The following is a 19904-nucleotide window of genomic DNA, read 5'->3' on the forward strand; positions in this document are numbered from 1 at the left end:
TTTTAAGCTACAGTGAAAGTATTGACTGTTGTATACTTGTGTGAACTAATCTATATTAACAGTTTATATTGGCCATGTAGTTACAGAGTGCTAGGCTATGGCAGCGGCATGGCAAATACCTGGCTGCATCTTCACTGGCTTTTTTCGCTCGGCAAATGTATTTCTGATTTTTCCAAGTCGTAGTTTTTTCCATACATAGAAGTAAACTGTGCTCCCAATGTTTTCTGTCTCATTTATTTCTTTCAAAACAGAAATGAGGCCAATTGTAGAAAATGTATTGTGCTGGAAGTTGTGGCTAGGAAAAATGGCTGCTGGGCTAATTGTACTGAGTTACCTATTAATGTTAGTTGGATAAACCAATTAGTACTTCTTTTATAAAAAAATGATGTTTTTAATTTATGTATAGTAGTAACTCTGATCATGTTTTTTTGTCATCATGATCAATGAATATTTTCATTTGTTGAGGTTAGCCTTGTAGGTTTATACCCATTTTTCATGATTACATATCCATATGCCATGTTTGGTGTTGATAATTCACCAGTTCCTTATATAGTTTTACATGAAAATCTTTAGGAAGGTCGGAAACAACAGTGCAAGCATGACTTCCTATCGATTGTTGTGCAACGTTGATGATGTTTTGTAGCTCATGATGTGATTTATGGCTGATTAGTACTTTTGCTGCTACATATTTTGTCAAAATACATGCCATTAGATTGGTGTCCAGTGAATTTATTAGGTTGTGTGACCAGTGCAGATAAATTTGAAGTGTGTACTCTTTTCTAAAGTGAACAGCGCATGTTGCAGCCTTCAGTGATCCAAACATCTAAATTAGTGAGTTTCAGCTGTCTCTTTTACTTCTGAGCATGATGAAGGGCTTTAATTATATTACCCTCTTATTATCCAGATATAGTAATATGATATGTCTAAGCCATCTATCTTCCTTCTTTGTATGAAGGGCATGCGGTACATTCATGTGTTCTTGAAAAAGTGTAAACATATCAATTCTGAAATTTCAGGGAAACCTCCATAGATTTGATTTTGGTCAGTTTGTAAATAGCGGTAATGCTCAATCTCTGATTTAGACTTTAGAACAGGAACTATTTCCTAATCAATAATGCTCAACTCCCTACGTACATCTAATATTTTACTTTACAAGGCTCAACTATTTTTTCTGTTTTATGGGAAGACGAAATACCCTGGTACGGTTTTAAATTAGACATGTAATTTTACACTGAACATCTCTGCTCTACCAACATAGTTAAAATTTTGTCAAATTACTTTCACCTCACTGCAAAAGTGGAGGAAAAGGCTACAAGACATGTGTGGCCTACCAGTAGAAGCAGTACCAAAAAGGCCATTGAGTTGAAGGTATTATAAATTTTTCAGTCTTCTTCACATCAATTATCTGAATGGCATTACTTCATAGATCATGATATATGGTATGAGATTAGGAGCAGAAGTTGACTCTGGTGATGCAGCAGCTACTGGGTCCCAACGGGGATGCTTAACAATTGAATATCTTATAATGAATCATGTAATTTTTAATGTCTGCAGTTTTACAACAACCTCTCTAACACCTTAAAGGATGTTGTTTAGAAATCAGACAATCCTCAAAGTCAACCTTCCTAGAGTAACTTGGGAGAATAGGGATGGGTGAACTACCATCTTATTCTTTTGAATCAATGTTCCTGTTTTTAGAGGCTAGAAAAGGAGAAAGGATGTTTATTGCACTTGTAACTAGATGTGAATGGCCCTGTAAACTATGTTTGGTCTCCACTATTGTTGTATGTGCTCTTATTTATCAGAGAATCCTTATCCTTGTGACAGCTCAAGCGAAGTTGATCATGCAATGGGTTTTATGTATCATGAAGTTTTGTATTAAATTAGTATATTGTGAGCAACAAGTATGATTTGTTGGCCACTATGAAATTGTTTGATTCTCAACATTAATCTAATTTTCTATCTATCACCGTTGTGTTATGAAAAATCGCTGTAGCGTTAGCATGGGTATATTACTAGTTAGACAAGGTCGTCCCCAACGTGGAGGGCTGGAAAGCGCAGGCCCATCACCCATCAAGCAGGAAGCAGCTGAACAAACTCGGAGCATAATTGAGGGATGTCAGGTGAACATATACCACAAATCTTTGGAGAAAATAGCAAATTCAAAGCCCGTTAGGAAACAGCCTGTTTGTAGCCCAATTTAATACTACAAATTGCTATACAATGTAGGAATAAGTTCACCAGAGGTCCCTCAACTTAGCAGCGAGATTTTTTGAGGACCCTTAACCACAAAACCAGAAATGTGTACCCCTGAACTTATACAAACCGTACACATAAGGTTGTATGGCAGTAAATATGGGTGATGTAGCATCCTAGTTAGCAAAATAATTTAAAAAAGGTACGTGAGGCCCACATGTCATCTGCACATACTCCCTCTGTTTCAAATTGTTTGACACCGTTGACTTTTTAGTACATGTTTGACTGTTCATCTTATTAAAAAATTTGTGAAATATATAAAACTATATGTGTACATGAAAGTATATTTAACAATATATCCAATGATATGAAAAGAATAAATAATTACTTAAAGTTTTTTAATAAGACGAATGGTTAAACACGTACTAAAAAGTCAACGGTGTCAAACATTTTAAAATGGAGGGAATATTTTTTTTCTTCTCTTTTCTTCTCCTTCTCTTCTCCTCTTTTCTCTCCTCTCTCTTCCCTTCTTCGGGCCGGCGTCCAGCAGAGTTCAGCCAAGCCGACCTGGCAGCGCCGGCATGCGCAGCGACGACGGTGCACGTTGTCATCGACGCACGGGCAGCCGATGCTGGGGAGGCGAATGTTGTTGTTGGTGGTGGCGGTGAAGATGCCGGAGAGGAGGAAGAGGAAGAGCAGGAAGGAAGCAGCCATCATGGTGCTCTTCACCTTCATGGTCATCTTAATTAATTACTTTGCTTGGAGCTTATTTAGCTAGGTTTAGGCGTGGTTCGGTCGTGGTGAAATGCATGCATGGGGGTGTTATTTATCGAGTAATTAAGCCTATCCAGTATAAGAACACATGGCGACCGGATTCCATTGTTGCCGCATTGTCGCAGCCGCTCCGCTGCCTCCCCTCCGCCGCCGCTCCACCCGCAGCCCGCCACCGCTCTGCTGCCTCCGCTCCGCTGCCGTGCTCACCCGCTATCTGCTCTGCCCGTAGTCCGCCGTCGCTCTGCTGCCGTGCTCGTCCACTGCCGCGCTTGCCGATTCCACCCGGTGCCGGCCAGAAGAAGGGAAGAGAGAAGAGAGAAAAGAGAAGAGAAGAGAAGAGAAGAGAAGGAGAAAAGAGAAGAAAAAAAAAAGGCAGCTGACAGGTGACTTCCACGTACTTTTTTTAATTTTTTTCTGACTAGGATGCCACGTCAGCGAAACCACCCATATATATTGTCATAAGACCTTGTGTGCACGGTTTGCGTAAGTTTAGGGGCATACATTTCTGGTCTAGTGGTTAAGGGACCTCAAAAAATTTATTTGTTAAGTTGAGGGACCTCCTGTGAACTTATTCCTACAATTTACGACTTGCGTCCAACCAACACTTAGCTACTGCTTACCCTAACCCACATGTAGAGAAACTCTGGCTCATATGGATTCAATGGTTGGTAGATGAGGGAGGGTCGGATGTATAGCACAGGATTCTTAATACTACTGGCCCAATAAGAAGAAGCCTCACACTGTTTTTTCAGGCTTGCATTCTAATGCAGTTACGCTGCTGCTCCCTGTTTCGACCTGACCATGAGAAGCTAACTGTTGCTTCAGACCTTCAGTCATCCTGATTATAAAATAAACAAGAAAGGATGATAAGATGACGAGAATCTCTTCCAGTTCGAGAGGACGAACTAGATGCATATAAATAAATATTATAAATCAATAATTCAACATGGATGAGAAAAAGTTAATACTAGTGACCATCTTGAGGGATCCGGCTGATGCTACCGATCAAGCAAGTTGGTACCGCACGATTCACTCCTCAGTTTGCCATGAACAATTTGCACGGAAAAGGTTGCTTTCGATCGAGCACAAGTGAAAAGGATTAACGAATATATGATCTATAATTCTGTATCCTGCCTAAGTAGCTAGGTTAGGTCTGTGGTTAATTTCCTTTCTTCAATAATACTAGCCACTTAAAGTCATGCAAACGCGCTGACATGAGATGTCATCTTTATTAAAAATCCTAAAATTGTTTTGTCTTTATAATTATAGTGGTCTTTTCACTAAATGTTACTTATTGCGAAGTAGTCCATATGTTACATATAGTACTACTACGCGATATTATTCCTTTTTTTTTTGGCACAACAATCATTCTTATTTCATGTCTCAAAATTAATCAGCAATAGACTACTTAGTGCAGCCCATTAAGTGCCCAATTAGTAAATGGGATCTAAATAGCAAGAATTTGTAGTATTTTTGGCTTGATTTTTCAATAAAATGCCCTTTGACACATCCAGATAGAATAAAAATAGAGAAAGCTGGCATTCCCCTCTCCACAGAACTTTAAATCGAAATATAAAAATGGCCAAACTTCGCTAAAAAAATTCCAAAATACAACAGAGAAAACATCACTAAAATTTATCCTTACAATTTTTTAACGAACTGGTACAAAGTGTGTCAATTTGATTGACAAAAGCAGGAGAAAATCGAGTTGTACAGGTATAAAAGGGAAACTTCACACAACGAAAAAGGTTAAGCTATAAGCTCTGAAAGATGTTTTGCTCCCTCAAGGTCTAGATTTTGGCCTGCTCCTTGATCTTTGTGTTCACCGCTATTGCTGAGAGTTCTTTATGTTAGAATATTCTTCGGTTTTCCTCCTTAGAGATTTCCCACGCCGTAAGAAGGATGAGAGTGTGCATCTGTTTTTTAGGCCTCGGCCCGTGGCCAGCATCACCCACCATTCCACTAGTACAGATCCTTCCATCTGTGACGGTCCATAACAAGACTGGAATTTGCGGGCCGTCATAAGGAAGTAATCTCAATCGGGCCGAAGTTTCGCCCGATTAAGATATGGTCGCACAGACATGGTATATACAGGCTATAGTTGAGACCCGATTGAGATGAGGGTTCCATATCTCAATCGGGCCTTAAAAGAAGCCCGTCACAGATGAGGGTCATCTGTGACGGGCTCCAACTAGAGGCCCGATTGAGATAAGTTTATTGCCCGTCACAGATGACACTCTTTTTTGATGGCCTTTTATTAAGGCCCGATAGAGATTACTTGTATGCCTGTCACGGTTGATTGTTTTAGGGCCGTTACAGATATTTGTTGCACAGTATATATACCCCCCACCACCTAGTGTAACTGTATCCCACTGTTCACTATTTTGGTGGGAGGCTGTAGGGGGCGATTTTTTGTCCTTTTTCCAAGGAAAACAGAAATTAAATTCCCAAAAGTGATCAAAATGGATCAATCAAGTGAGTAATATAAATCATTAATTGAGCAATTTCATCACGTCTTACTTTTGCAATACTGATCTTATAATATGTGCCTCTAATTTGTTTTTTTTATTTTGTAGCAATTGATCGAAGTTGGATGTATGCCAAAAATTTGAAACGTCATTCTACGGAGTACCGAAAGGGCATAATAAATTTTATGAACGCCGCGGAGGAGGATCGGATTACATGTGTTGTCCATGTGCAGATTGCAAGAACGAGAATATGTTTGATAGCGGAGAGGACATACACGGTCATCTGATACAACGAGGATTCATGGAGGGCTATACATGTTGGGTGAAGCATGGAGAGCAAGAATCAGGAAGTGGAGCAGCAGCAGACAGAAGTGGTGCGCATAATCAGGAAGATGAAAATGAGCATGACATGTTTATACCTTCTCCATTGGGCGGTGAAATGGTTGATGTGGATCACGATCTGCTGCAAGACATGTTACGTGACGTTGAGGACCCATCCTAGAATGAGAGAGATGGAATGAAATTCAGCAGGTTGGTAAGTGATTCCGAGACGCCTTTGTACACTGGATGCAAAGCAAAACACACTAAGTTGTCAGTTACCTTGGACCTAATGAAGCTGAAGGCAAGTAATGGATGGACAGACAAGAGTTTCACAGATCTTTTAGGAATTTTGAAGGCTATGCTTCCTGTTGAGAACACATTGCCCGAGACGACATACGAAGCAAAGCAGGTTCTGTGTCCACTGGGGTTAGAGGTCCGTAGAATTCACGCTTGTCCCAACGACTGCATATTGTACCACAAGCAATATGCGGACTTGGATGCTTGTCCTGTCTGCAAGGCTTCTCGATACAAGCGAAAGAAAAGTGCTGACGAAGGAAATAAGTCAAAGAGGGGTGGTCCGGCAAAGGTTGTGTGGTATCTACCTATCATTGATCGTTTCAAGAGAATCTTTGCCAACCTGAACGAAGCGAAGTTAGTACGTTGGCACGCCACGGAAAGAAGGAATGATGGTATGCTTAGACACCCAGCGGATTCGATTGAATGGAGGAATATAGATCGAAAACACAAAGACTTTGCTGCCGACCCTAGAAACATGAGGATATGTCTTTGTACGGATGGCATGAATCCTTTCGGTGACATGAGTAGTACTCACAGCACTTGGCCAGTTCTTATTGCGAACTATAACCTCCCGCCATGGTTATGCTTTAAACGGAAATATATTATGTTGTGCTTGTTAATCCAAGGTCCAAGGCAACCCGGCAATGATATCGATGTATTCCTGGAGCCTGTTATCGACGATCTGGAGATTCTTTGGAAAGAAGGTGTGGAAACTTGGGATGCATATGGTCAGGAGAACTTCAAGCTAAGAGTTCTATTGTTCTGCACCATTAATGACTACCCTGCACTCGGCAATCTTTCCGGACAAACTATAAAAGGAAAGAAGGCATGCTCCGATTGCAAGGAACATACACAAAGCCGGTGGCTGAAGAAATCACGAAAGATGGTATACATGGGTCACCGGAGGTGGCTCTCGCTACGTCACACATTTAGAAGAAAGAAGAAAATTTTTAATGGTAAGAGAGAACTTCAGCTTGCTCCCAAAGATTTGTCCGGAGATGAGGTCCACAATATGGTCAAGGACATAAGCAATGAGTTTGGGAAGAAAAGAAAACGTAGCAAGACAAAGGAGAAGGGTATGTGGAAGAAAAAATCCATATTTTGGCGGCTAAACTACGTCAAGTTCAAGGTTCCTTTGTTCCACTGCCGTTGGGTGAATCTACGCACTGGTGTCAAAGCCGACAAGGAAGGTTTCACTTTAGTAGATCTATCTAAGGTGGGATACGCCGATGAACCATTTGTACTTGCGAAACAGGTCGAGCAGATATTCTATATAAAAGACCCTTCAAACAAGAAGATGCACATCGTGAGGGATGGAAAGCGCCGAATTGTAAGAGTTGACAACGTCGTCGATGAAGAAGAATACAACCATAATCTTCATGTAAGACCTCACATTGACCTTGACGATGATCCCCAAGAGCCTGTGGCATATGCTCGTTCAGATCATACGGAAGGCATAACCTTGTGACTGATGCATTTGTACTTATCTATTGTAATGAATGAAGTATTTTGTTTTATTGCAAAGACTTGATATGTGTAGTCATTAATATGGCTAATTTTGTTTTATTATAAATGACCAAAATAAAAGTTGTAGATCGTGATGAGAGGATCAACTTTGTTGTTGACCATATTTCAATTTGAAATCATTTAGTATTTACAAATGCTGTTAATTAGATTTGTCATATTGTCGAAATCAATTTCAAGCTGTTGGGAAAAAAATTATATAGAATAATGACCAAAATAAAACTAGTAGATCTTGAAAGGCTCTACAATTTTGTTGTTGACCATATTTCCATTTGAAATCTTTTACTATCTGAAAATGTATTATGACTAATAAAATGAATTATTACACAGCTGCTATATATTTTGCACTCACAACAAATGAAAGATGGAAAATAAGTATCGATGACGGGCCTTAGTTTACAGCCGATAGAGATTAATCTATCTCAATCGGGCTTTGCCGTAGGGTCCGTCACAGATGACTCATCGGTGACGGGCTCCATACTAATGCCCGATTGAGATGACATTCAGGCCCGTCACGGATGACTCATCTATGACGGGCCCTAAGATAATGCCCGATAGAGATAGATTAATCTCTATCGGGCTTGAACTAAGGCCCGTCACCGATGACTATTTTTCCATTTCCCAGATAAGTCTTTATATTTGTGAGTACAAAATATATAGCTGTTGTATAATAATTCATTTTATTAGTCATAACACATTTTCGGATAGTAAATGATTTCAAATTGAAATATGGTCAACAACAAAATTGTAGAGGTTCAAGATCTACAACTTTTATTTTGGTCATTTGTCTATATAACTTTGTTTCCAACAGCTTGAAATTGATTTTGACGATATGACAAATCTAAACATCATTTGTAAATATTAAATGATTTCAAATGGAAATATTGTTATAAACAAAGTTGATCCTCTCATCAGGATCTACAACTTTTATTTTGGTCATTTGTCTATATAACTTTGTTTCTAACAGCTTGAAATTGATTTTGACAATATGACAAATCTAAACATCATTTGTAAATATTACATGACTTTAAATGGGAAAGCCATAAACAGCTAACTTGTACAGCTAATCAAGATCTACAACTTTTATTTTAGTCACTTCTTCATCCGATAAAGTGATAGTACCAATGTTTACAAAATTGACATATCTGTGTTGATATTTATAAACCAGATGAGAGAAATGTGATTTTTGTGAATAATATAACTATCACTTTGTCGGATGAAGAAGTAACCAAAATAAAAGTTGTAGATCTTGATGAGAGGATCAACTTTGTTGTTGACCATATTTCCATTTGAAATCATTTAGTATTTACAAATGCTGTTTAGATTTGTCATATTGTCAAAATCAATTTCAAGCTGTTGGGAACAAAGTTATATAGACAAATTACCAAAATAAAAGTTGTAGATCTTGATAACCTCTACAACTCTGTTGTTGACCATATTTCCATTTGAAATCATTTACTATCCTAAAATGTATTATGACTAATAAAATGAATTATTATACATTTTGTACTCACAAATATAAAGACTTATCTGGGAAAATGGAGAAATAGTCATCGGTGACAGGCCTTAGTTCAAGCCCGATAGAGATTAATCTATCTCTATCGGGCATTATCTTAGGGCCGTCACAGATGAGTCATCCGTGACGGGCCTGAATGTCATCTCAATCGGGCATTAGTATGGAGCCCGTCACCGATGAGTCATCTGTGACGGGCCCTACGGCAAAGCCCGATTGAGATGACTCATCAGTCTACTATAACTAGGGTTTCTCAGATCGGATCGAAAATTTTTCTAAGTCCTGCTACAGTTTCCCGCTTCCTTAGAACCCTAGCGCCGCCGCCAACTCCTACTTCGCCGCCGTCGTCCTCCCTCGCCGCTGCCGCCGCCACCGAGCCTCTACACCGATCGGACCGGTGTCGGCCTTCCTCGTCGTCGCCGCCCGCGTCCTCACTGACGCACGTCTACGCCGACCGGCGTCTACACCGACCAGCAACGCCCTCAACCGAGACCGGCGCCGCCGCCGCGAACTCCTCCTTCACCGAGCCCGTCCCCGCCGCCACCAAGCCTGCCGCCTCCACCGAGCCCGGCGCCGCCACCACCGAGCCCCCCCGGCCGACCTCAGGTGAGTCCTCCATCGCGCCGCCCTCTGCTACCTGCATGTGGTGAATGATGAAATGTGGATGTTGGGATGAATTTAGTTATAGATGATTTTAGTTGATTGATTACATGATGATGAATAGATGAAATGTGGTGCATTAATGATTTTAGTGATAGATGATTTTAGTGATAGATGATTTTAGGGATTGATATCATGTGCTGAACGAATGATTTATATGCTTGATGACATGTTGATGAATAGATGAAATGTTGTGCATTAATGAATTTAGTGATAGATGCATGATATGTGGATGAATAGATGGTATGAGGTGAATTTATGATTTTAGGATTTGATGATATATTTAATTTATTTATATGATTCATTTATTTATAAGTGACATTCAATTCATTGTAATAGATTGTAGCACTGAATTGTGTATTTTCATTATTTTGAAAAAAAAAGACGATGTCTCAGCAAGGCGAACCAATGTCGACGACAACTAGTGGGTCCTCAAGGGCACGTACTCCTAGGACAGGGAACAAAATCCCTAAGGAACGGTTCCGCATAACAGCGGTGGACGCTGTAGGGTTGCCGACATCTCCAAGGAAAATATTGAGCCGATTTAGGTCTATCTGCGGGGTCATAGGAAGGCAGAAATTCAGTATTCTGGAAGACGACATCAAGCTCGTGCCGGCCGCAGAGAAGGACATTGCTTGGCTAACGTTCAAGGAGAGCTTTGATTATCCTGTGGAGCATGAGGACCGTCTCAGGCGGGCTGCTTCCAAGGTTATGGGCACTGCTTGGAAGAACTTCAAGACTAAGCTAGTCGGCGAGTTCGTCTACAACCCGGCAAATCCAGATCCAAGAGAGAAATTTCCTTGGATCACGGAACAGGTCTGGGAGGAATTCCATGCGAAGAAGTAAACCCCCGAGTCCAGAGCTAGAAGTGAGGCATATTGCTTGCTCCAGACCAGGAACCAACATCCGCACCGGCTTGGTACCGCCTGATATGCTGGTAAGGAAGAGGAATGGCAGCGGGAGGATGAAGAAGCGGAGGAATCGTGCACACCGCTCGTGTTTGGCGATATCCCACACCCTCGGGCTAGGAACTGGGCCAGGGCTAGGTACCAGAAGAATGATGATGGCACAATCTTCATGCCAAATGCAGAAGATCAACGAGTATACGAAGCTATAGTAAGTGTCTAGTCAAACTAGGTGTTCGCATTGTTTCCCATCGTGTAGTTTATTTGACCCCACTAAATTGTAATGCAGAAGGAGTTGGTTGCCGAGCAACAAGCCTCGCAAGAGGTCTGCTCTCAAAGACGCGAGGACGACCTCCTCACGAAAGCGTTGGGCAACAAGGAACACCGTGGACGGACACGGGGCGTTGGGTCTTCTGTTCCATGGAAGTATGGATTTCCAGACTACGCGTGGCAGTACAAGAAGCGGACTTCCAACAAGGCGGAGAAAGATGCACGCCTTGAAGCCAAGATCCGGGCGTCGATACGAGCTGAGCTGATATCTGAATTCGACGAAAAGCTCGAGTCGATGAGGGCCAAGATTAGGCAAGGGATCCGAGAAGAGCAACAGATCCCCCAGGCCGCCGCTGCTGCTGCGCATAAAGAGTTAGGAAGTCCCACCGAAAAACGCAGCAGTTGCGCATCAACTGAGTTGGCGGAAAATCCAACATCGGTCGACAGCGCCGTCGACCACATAACGGTAACCGTGAACTTACTCAATACATGAAAGACGTAACGAATCCATATGATATATAATATTCTAAAAAAATTGATTAATCTATCGCAGGAACCAACGAGCTGCACCCTCACAGTTAGGGTGATGCCGACCTTCACTGTTCCAGCAGCCGAGGGACTTGCGTACAAGCCGACCCCAGAGACAAGAGTGCATGGAACGCAACTCAGGGCCGACTGTGCAAAAGTTCAAGTCGACTCGGTGAAGCCCGAATACGAGCTGTTCCCTCTGAAGTATCCACCGAACGGCGAGGTCCTCTCACTAGGAAATGCCCGTGGTACCTTCATCCAATGGCCCAAGGACCTCATTGAGATCAGGGTTACAGCGAAGCCAACCACTGCACTAGGCGGTCGTCCACCAAAGAGACCCGCCTCTGCTCCTTCAGCCCCTCCTGCTCAAGATCGTCATACACAATCTTACGATGTGCAGTTGCAGTACGACACGGATTTTGGGGAGGACCGAACGGAGGCCGACAGCAAGGCGATTCATGAACCTCCACCGATGAAGAAGAGCAGGAAGGCACACTCTTCCCCTCAGAGAATTACTCTCGATAAACCCGAAGCAAAGGGGAGAGGAAGGGGAGGAAAGGTGCAGGCCTCGCTTCTAGCTCCAAGAAAACTAGATCTGGGCAAGGGCCAGGAAGAGATTAAGGGCAAAGAGGTCAAGAAGAAATACGTCGCTCCACAGGAGTTCCAACTAGGCATGCCATTGGTTGGAGATGACGTGCTTGCCACAATGGGCACCGCTTGCAAGGACCTTCACTTATACTACATGGAGAAATCTAACGCCAGGAAGCCAAGTAAAGTTACCGATATCCTTGGACAACACGATGGAAAGCCATTCCTTGGTCCAACAAATTATATCGTGGTCGACTTCAAGGATCTTTTCGACCTCTACAGGCTCCGAGTGGTGGACACAAGCCTCCTTAAGTGCTACTCCTTGTAAGTATTGTCGCCCAACTCATTCTGGTAATAACAATCGGTTTTACGATGCTTACAAGATCGTTGATCCTGTGTGTAGGTTAAGTTGGTAATGGTGTCTGAAGCATGCACCGGAAGTTGCCTTCCTTGATCCACAAGTGGTCACTGTCACAAATCTCCAGAATGACCGTCAAGGAATGGTCAACTACATCTACGACACCTTGTGGTCCCGCCGAGACAAGGAGTACATTATGTGTGCCTATAATCAATAGTAAGTGTGTTAACTAAATATACACAACAGCATGACACATTCCTTGAGTACTTAATTAACTTTCACTATATTAATGCCGCAGTGCCCATTGGATCCTTCTAGTCATAACACCTAAATGGAGTACATGTCACTACCTGAACTCCAGAATTGATAAGATCGCATATGATTGGACCCCAATTCAACTAGCGATAGATGAAGCGTGGGCCCAATACGAGCAAAGAGGAGGCCTCAGGAAGACAGGACATGACACCCTCATCCACAAAAAAGACTTCCCGGTGAAGCAACAAATAGGTGCCCAGTGCGGATTCCATGTGTGCCACAACATGCGCCTTCTGTATAGAGAAAAGGTGAAGACTTTGGCTGAGTTTGAGGTCGGTGGTCTCAATTGTGATATACTAATTACATTTTAGTACTTATATATGATCGATCAACTAATCTAGAATTATGACAATGTAGGACACAATAACCAAGTCTCTGCCTACCAGCTTTGAGGAGGTTCGCGAGGAGATAGCCAGCTTCATCCTCCGCAAAATAATTAACCCCAAAGGAATGTTTAGGCTTAAACTAAAATGATGAACAATGTTGAACTTTTATGTTTAGGAAATGATGAACACTTATTATGCAACTGTGATGTTTATATTTATGTATATATTTCATATGTTTATGTTAAGACTTGCTAAATAAATATTTGATCCAATTAACTCGGTTTTGCAGGTGAAATATGATAAATATTTGAATGGATGTGAAATATGTGAATGGATGTGAAATATGAGATGGTTGTGAATGTGTGGTTGTGTGAAATATGTTGATGTCTGTGTATGTGAATGCATATGTATGAATGGGTGATGCTGGGGAGCTGGGGATATTGGATATCTGTGTTTGTTTCTGTCATTTTTGCAGCGGGCATGGCTAGCAAAGGCCTGAGGCTAGCCAAAAAACAAAATTTATTTTTTTTGTGGATTATAGTCATCTGTGACGGGCCATAACTAAATGCCCGATTGAGATGAGGTCATCTGTGACGGGCTCTAGCTTAGGCCCGATTGAGGTCACTAGTCATCTGTGACGGGCTCTAGTTTAGGCTCGATTGAGGTCAGCAGTCATCTGTGACGGACTCTATTTTAGGCCCGATTGAGGTCATCAGTCATCTGTGACGGGCTATAGTTTAGGCCCGATTGAGATGAGTATCATCTGTGACGGGCTCTACTTTAGGCCCGATAAAGGTTAGTAGTCATCTGTGACGGGCGCTAGTTGTGGCCCGATAGAGATAGGTCATCTGTGACGGGCTATAGTTTGACTGGTCGTCTGGGTCAAAACTATCGGTGACGGGCTTTACTTAGGGTCCGATTGAGATATATTCATTCGTGACGGCCGTTTGCCCGATTGAGATAACTCTTCACATCAGTGACTTCTAGCCTGTGACGGACGCTGGGCCCGATTGAGATGGGGCTTACCGCCCGATTGAGATGAGAGTATCCGTTCTAGTGTTCATAGATTGCCGTGGTTGCGCTCCATATTTTCAGGTTGATTTGCTCACGTGATGTCCAAGTGAAATCATGTTTGAGATTCTCCTCATATACATACACTCTGTAAGTATGTGGAAGGATGTTTCTTTGGTGTATTGGCAGAGTGTGCAATAAATATTATTTGGCCAACCACATATTGTTAATTTATCAAACATCTATACTCTGTTTTGCACCATTAACATATGAAAACACACTATATCTTTTGTTCGATATTCTCTATAAATTTTCTTATAATCATTTGCATGCATTACTAGAACTAACTATATTCCATACCGCTTCTTCTACTAGGGAATAGCCTGAAACTAGTAGGGAAACTAGTTCCCTATGTTTTTTCATAGGGAACCCTTTCATGGGGAAAGATTTCTGGGGTAATAGAAGTGCCCTACCGTTATAGCTCTAAAAGCGTAGGAAAATTTCATAGGGTTTGAAATGGTACGGAGCTTTGCTTACATAGCATTGTATCCAGTATGTATAGTAACTTTCCTTAGGTTTCTAAAACTGCAAGGATATTTTTATTTAATATATTTTCCTGCTCATGATACCTCAATTATTTCCCTTCAAAACGTTAAAATAGTAGGTTCACACTTACATCAGGGTTTACACCTCCATGCTATTAGTTCAAACATTCTAAAATCAAAATGGGATAAGATCTTTCAAAGGAGGGGAGTAGTTTCCACCAGCATGGCTAGATGCATTAACATACCTAGAGAAATTCTGGCCAAAGTACTTTCTGAATTCTCTTTTTTCTAATAGTGGATGGGCGGGGATGATGGTGAAGAAATAATTTGAGCTACAAAGCATGATTTTTTGGTGAAAAGTTTAGGGATTATATGGAGGGCGGCCATGGGAACCAGGGATAACCACAAGTGATGGCATGTGTGGAGCATGTCCCCTAATTTCACCTGACTAGGGAGAGATTTGTTAGAGGCAGCTAGAGTTGTTCTCTATGGAATAGGCTTTGTTCGGAAGTCCCCTTTCTCAACTTTTTCTCTTTTTTTTGCGCGCACGATTTTAAACTGCTAGATGAAGTGTTTTTTTATAAAAAAAAAGTTGCTTTAAAAATCATATCAATCTATTTTAAAGTACTTTTTAACTAATATACTTAATTAATCATGCATTAAAATATCGCTCCGTTATAAGTGCAAGTGATGGAGCCATGGAGGTTGCTAACCCATGCAAAGGAAAGCAGCCTTAGGCAGGAGCTTGTATGGAGAGGAGAGAGATATATCAACGGAAATATGCTATTGGAAAATAATTGGATTGACCTATGACATGGAGGAAAATGAAAAAAGAACTAGTGAGGACACTAATATTTTGGACACTAATACGGTAAGTTTGGTGGGCCGTTTGTTCCTTACGAATATTGTAAAACTGGGAGAGAAGAAAAATCTCCCTACATTCCTGGAATGGTTTGAGGGCTGCTACAAAACGGGATCCCGTTGTAATGGGATAGACATATTAACTATTTTCTTGCACAGGTATCGTGTACCATGTAGCTAGTATCACAACAGATCTCAGGTACTGTCTCATAGAAGGATATCTCGTTCTAACGGAATACCGTTGTCTAGCTTTTCTGAATGGTTTAGTACGTGAATTTCTATTTCCCTTGACCTCCACACACACACTCTAATAGGCAAATAATTAATCGGTAAGGAACACGGCGATTTTTACCACTGTTGTGGCGGAAAATGTGGGTTACCCGAAGTAAAAAGCGGAGTGCCCGGAGGCCGGAGCACCCTATTCTGTTGCTCCCGGGAGCCACTTAAATGCCCCCTCTCGGAGCATGCTGGCCCATATCCTCTGGCAAAAGAAAGTCGGTTGGCGAGAATCGCGACCACGCGTACGTACGTACGTACAAGGAACACGCCCCTGTTCACTGTCGCCAACAGCTAAACAGCTAGCACCGCGCGCGCGATACGGCGATACCCACACCACCACACCTCGAACGACGAAATCCACTGAACTGGTACACTGCTGCACACTCCGCCACACTACCCTACCCCTTTCTAACTCCCCGGTTTCGCCGTACACCGAACCTTTCGAACCCGGCCCATATACCACGCATCCACACGAATATACCCCAACCGTCCAACACATTAACACAACACGGTCAGTCGCGCACTACCACCACAGGCAAAGGCAACCGCGGGGTGGGTGGTCGTCGACTTGGTGCCTTTTCAGGCCACGGCAGCGACGCACGCCGTCGTCCCCGCCCTTTACCCTGACGCAACGGCCTCCACTGCGCGCGGTTGACGCCGCGCGGAAACGGGAGTACGTAGAAACGAGTAGAAATATCGCTGCCTCCAAGTTGCCGCGGCCAACCAGCCCGTGGCCTTGGTGCAGGTGCAGCGAACGGTGAAATGCAATCCCCCTGGCCCCGCGCGGCTATAAGTAGCCGCCTCATGCACCCGCGGCCTTAGCTAGCAAACCAGCGTGCTCCTCCTCTCCTCCACACACAATCCGATCGGTAGCCGCGGGCTCGTTGTTGCGATGGCCGGCAAGAACGGGAGCCTCTACGCGGTGCTCGGCGTCGCCAGCAACTGCTCCGACGCCGACCTGCGCACCGCCTACCGCAAGCTCGCCATGGTACGGTGCTGATTCCTCTGCTTTGCTCTGTTTTTTTTTTGCCGATTTAACCGTCTCCCACTGGCTGTTTGTCTCCGGGCAGAAATGGCACCCGGACAAGTGCGGCGCCGCCGGGAGCTCAGCCGGCGGCGGTGCAGAGGCGGCCAAGGTGAGGTTCCAGAAGATCCAGGGAGCCTACGCCGGTAATTAAATCTCAGCCACCTTCTTCGTCTTCCTCTGCTTCTGACCAGTGCTCAGAGCACAAGCTGCCATTGATTTCGGACGCTGAGATTTTTTTTTAGCTTCTCGTTGATCGGTCTTCGCTGCTGTTACGGTCTGTCCGTTCCCGTTGTTTCACCATTCTGACAGCGACGTGGTTTTAACTGAACAGTGCTCTCCGATCCCAACAAGAGGATCCTCTATGACGTCGGAGCCTACGACAGCGACGGCGATGATGATGTAACAGCATTTTCCAGCCTTTTTTATCTCTTTTTTTTTTGCACCAATCAATGGTAAAGATATTTTGTGGCCGGCTTGTGTGCTGACTTGGTCGTGCCAATTCACGTGCAGGGCGCCGGTGAAATTCTCGGCGACATTCTCGAGGCCATGAACAAAACCGGCCCTACGGTAACAAACCTATCTGAATTCGAATTTCGACGTGAACTTTAAAAATTCGATGTAAATTCACACCCTGTTCATGCATGTTGGTGTGGTGAACGCGTGCGCAGGAGAATGGCAAGAACGAGAGCTTCGAAGACCTGCAGAGGCAGTTCGAGGAGCTGTTCCTCCGGCCGCCGGCGCCGGCGCCGCCGACGTCGTCGTCGTTCCGGTCGGCGGTACGTGACTGTCGTGTCGTACACCACTGATTCCTCTGACTGACACGACGAGACACAGCAGTTACCTAGCTGTATGTCCTTTCTGATTAGTGACTAAACAGGCCATCTTTTTCTTCAGAAATTAACTTTCCCATTTTTTTTAGAGTGTGCGTCGCTTTCTCTGACAACTGTTTGCACACAAGCATGTCGGGAGAAGAGCACGAGCTGTCGTTTTATACGGCGTGCAAATTACAGTAATGGTTAGGTGCATTGCATCCTCTTGCCTGCCCAGGCTTAGAGAAGATTATCCATAAACAGTTTGGTCGCTTAATTAATTATAAGCACAGAATAGGTTTTCTTTGTACGCTACATGGACACTGATTACGTACACAAGATTTAATAACTCTTGACTAACTCTGCATTTCTATCTGTGCCTGATAATCTGCAGCAAGAGGACGCTGGGAAGTCTTCCAAGAGAAGGGCCGGAAGAACGTAGAAGTACGTACTTTTGGCCGAAGATTTTTGTACTGCGAGATTTTTGAATCTATTTCGTACGTGCAGTGCTCAAGACGACCGTCATTTGTGCTGATAATTAAGCTGATTGATCAAGAAGAAAACGATTCAGATAATGATATGACGCACTGATAATCTAGGGCAGTAACCTGTAATCTCAATAACACCTTTGGCAGACGTCATTCGGTTTGCATGTATGCAGGTGGCTATTAATTTGCCTAGCTAGAAATTGGCCAATTTAAAGTTTGGTCACTCGGCAATTCTTATATAAATATGTGCAATATTGTCAAATCTGGGTACTTCTCCCTGATGAATTAAATGAAGAAAAATGAGGGCTAATGATCAACAGATTATCCAGATTCATACCCAAAATTTATTATATTTTGGGATCGGTGGAGGCAGTATTATTGATTGGAATGTTCAATTGTCCATCCATGTGCAGTATAAGAAATATTGAGGTGGGGGCAGTAAAAGATTCCATGCAATTTTAAATTTTAAATCTTATTATTTTAAATTTCCATGCAATTTTGCATAGAACAAAAAAAAGAATTGAGTTTGATATAATACTCTTTAGCTTCCATTTCCAAAGATACACTATTTTAAAAATAGAATTGGATTTATTTGCAACTCTTAACTTCAACCTCAATAGATAAAATTTCCTCCCAACGTTTTTTAGATAATAAAATTGGTTCACATCTCTGATCTCTATCAATAGGCAAGAAACCAATCAGTACTAAAACATAAATAAAATAACTCGAGATTATGGGACATTCACATCTCCCTCCTAATAAGATCCAGTTGAAAAATACTAGGCCGTTTCTATGAATTTGAGGCCGCAGTGTGAAATACAAAAGGCACCGCATTTATATATAAAGTCACATCCCCAAATTTATTCTATATATGGAGCATCAAAAAAGAAAACATTATGAAATATTTATACACTTAATGCTGTCAGAAATTTTATCTATTTTATGGATAAAATATAATGAATTGAGTATATTTCACAAAACTATATGTACTTTGACCGAATTATCACAAAACTATAAGTTTAAGACGTTGTACCACAAAACTACAGATTTAAGACCAAGCATTAAAAAAATATAGATTTAATACTTAAATATCACAAAACTACTGTTTAAATTTCTACCACTACTATTTTGTAAGAGTCATAAGTGTTGTAGTTTTGTATTTCATTTGGTGCAAAACATGTAGTTTTGGGATAATTTTGTTTCTAAACATGTAGTTTCATGATACTTCATCTTAAATATGTAGTTCTTCGATAATTTTGATTCTAAATCTGTAGTTTTGTGATACATCGTCTTAAATATGTAGTTTTGTGATAGATTGAGAAAAGTACATGTAGTTTTATGAAATTTAGTCTAGTGAATTTGAGGGTAAGATTTTACACATAATGCTATTGAAAGTACATGACAATTCTTTTCTAGATTTTCTTTTGTAAAATTTATTAGTTGGAGTGTACTGTGTTTACACAGAAAACTTTTGTGAACATGATACGATACGTTCTCCCGTAACTGACCTCAAAATATAAACAATATTTGAATTAAGAAAAGATTTGTTACAGGACATGCAAAAAACGTGTAATTAGCTAAGGGACATTGCAAAAACATGTATCTGCTGTGGGGCACCGCAAAAATAATTGGTAATTAGTTGCTGGACACCCGCACCACTATTTTATTATATCTAGAGTAAATGGAGAGAGAGAAACAACCACAAAAGTATGATTTTGCTCCAGCCGGCCATGTGGCTCGCATATAGCTCCGATACCGTGGTGGCCACGAGATGTCCGGAACCGACGCAGCCCTCACGCTGCAGCGATGATGAGTGCAGGAACGGCGCTAAGCCACGGGCC

General features: G+C 42.2%; 1 protein-coding gene across 3 annotated transcripts; it reads left to right on the plus strand.

Moving 5' to 3' along the window:
- The first annotated feature begins 16245 nt into the window (after positions 1 to 16245).
- LOC127781542 (uncharacterized) lies at positions 16246 to 18391 on the plus strand. Of its 3 annotated transcripts, none has more exons than XM_052308506.1 (6): positions 16246 to 16727; positions 16810 to 16909; positions 17098 to 17165; positions 17277 to 17333; positions 17435 to 17613; positions 17686 to 18391. In XM_052308506.1, exons 1-5 carry the CDS (start codon positions 16632 to 16634, stop codon positions 17570 to 17572), a joined length of 459 nt encoding a protein of 152 aa, XP_052164466.1. In that variant the 5' UTR covers positions 16246 to 16631; the 3' UTR covers positions 17573 to 17613; positions 17686 to 18391. The 3 variants fall into 3 exon arrangements, with proteins under 3 accessions (XP_052164466.1, XP_052164467.1, XP_052164465.1); XM_052308507.1 differs by having other exon boundaries at positions 17970 to 18391; XM_052308505.1 differs by having other exon boundaries at positions 16252 to 16727; positions 17435 to 17542; positions 17970 to 18391.
- Positions 18392 to 19904: the final 1513 nt, after the last annotated feature.

The sequence above is a fragment of the Oryza glaberrima genome, chromosome 8 (genome assembly GCF_000147395.1).
Source record: "Oryza glaberrima chromosome 8, OglaRS2, whole genome shotgun sequence".
Lineage (NCBI taxonomy): Eukaryota > Viridiplantae > Streptophyta > Magnoliopsida > Poales > Poaceae > Oryza > Oryza glaberrima.

Bases quoted from the DNA above. Each gene is read 5' to 3' on its own strand.
- LOC127781542 (XM_052308505.1), top strand. From the start codon at position 16,632: ATGGCCGGCAAGAACGGGAGCCTCTACGCGGTGCTCGGCGTCGCCAGC. The intron at 16,728-16,809 runs GTACGGTGCTGA...GTCTCCGGGCAG, and splicing joins CCTACCGCAAGCTCGCCATG to AAATGGCACCCGGACAAGTG. The intron at 17,166-17,276 runs GTAACAGCATTT...ATTCACGTGCAG, and splicing joins ACAGCGACGGCGATGATGAT to GGCGCCGGTGAAATTCTCGG.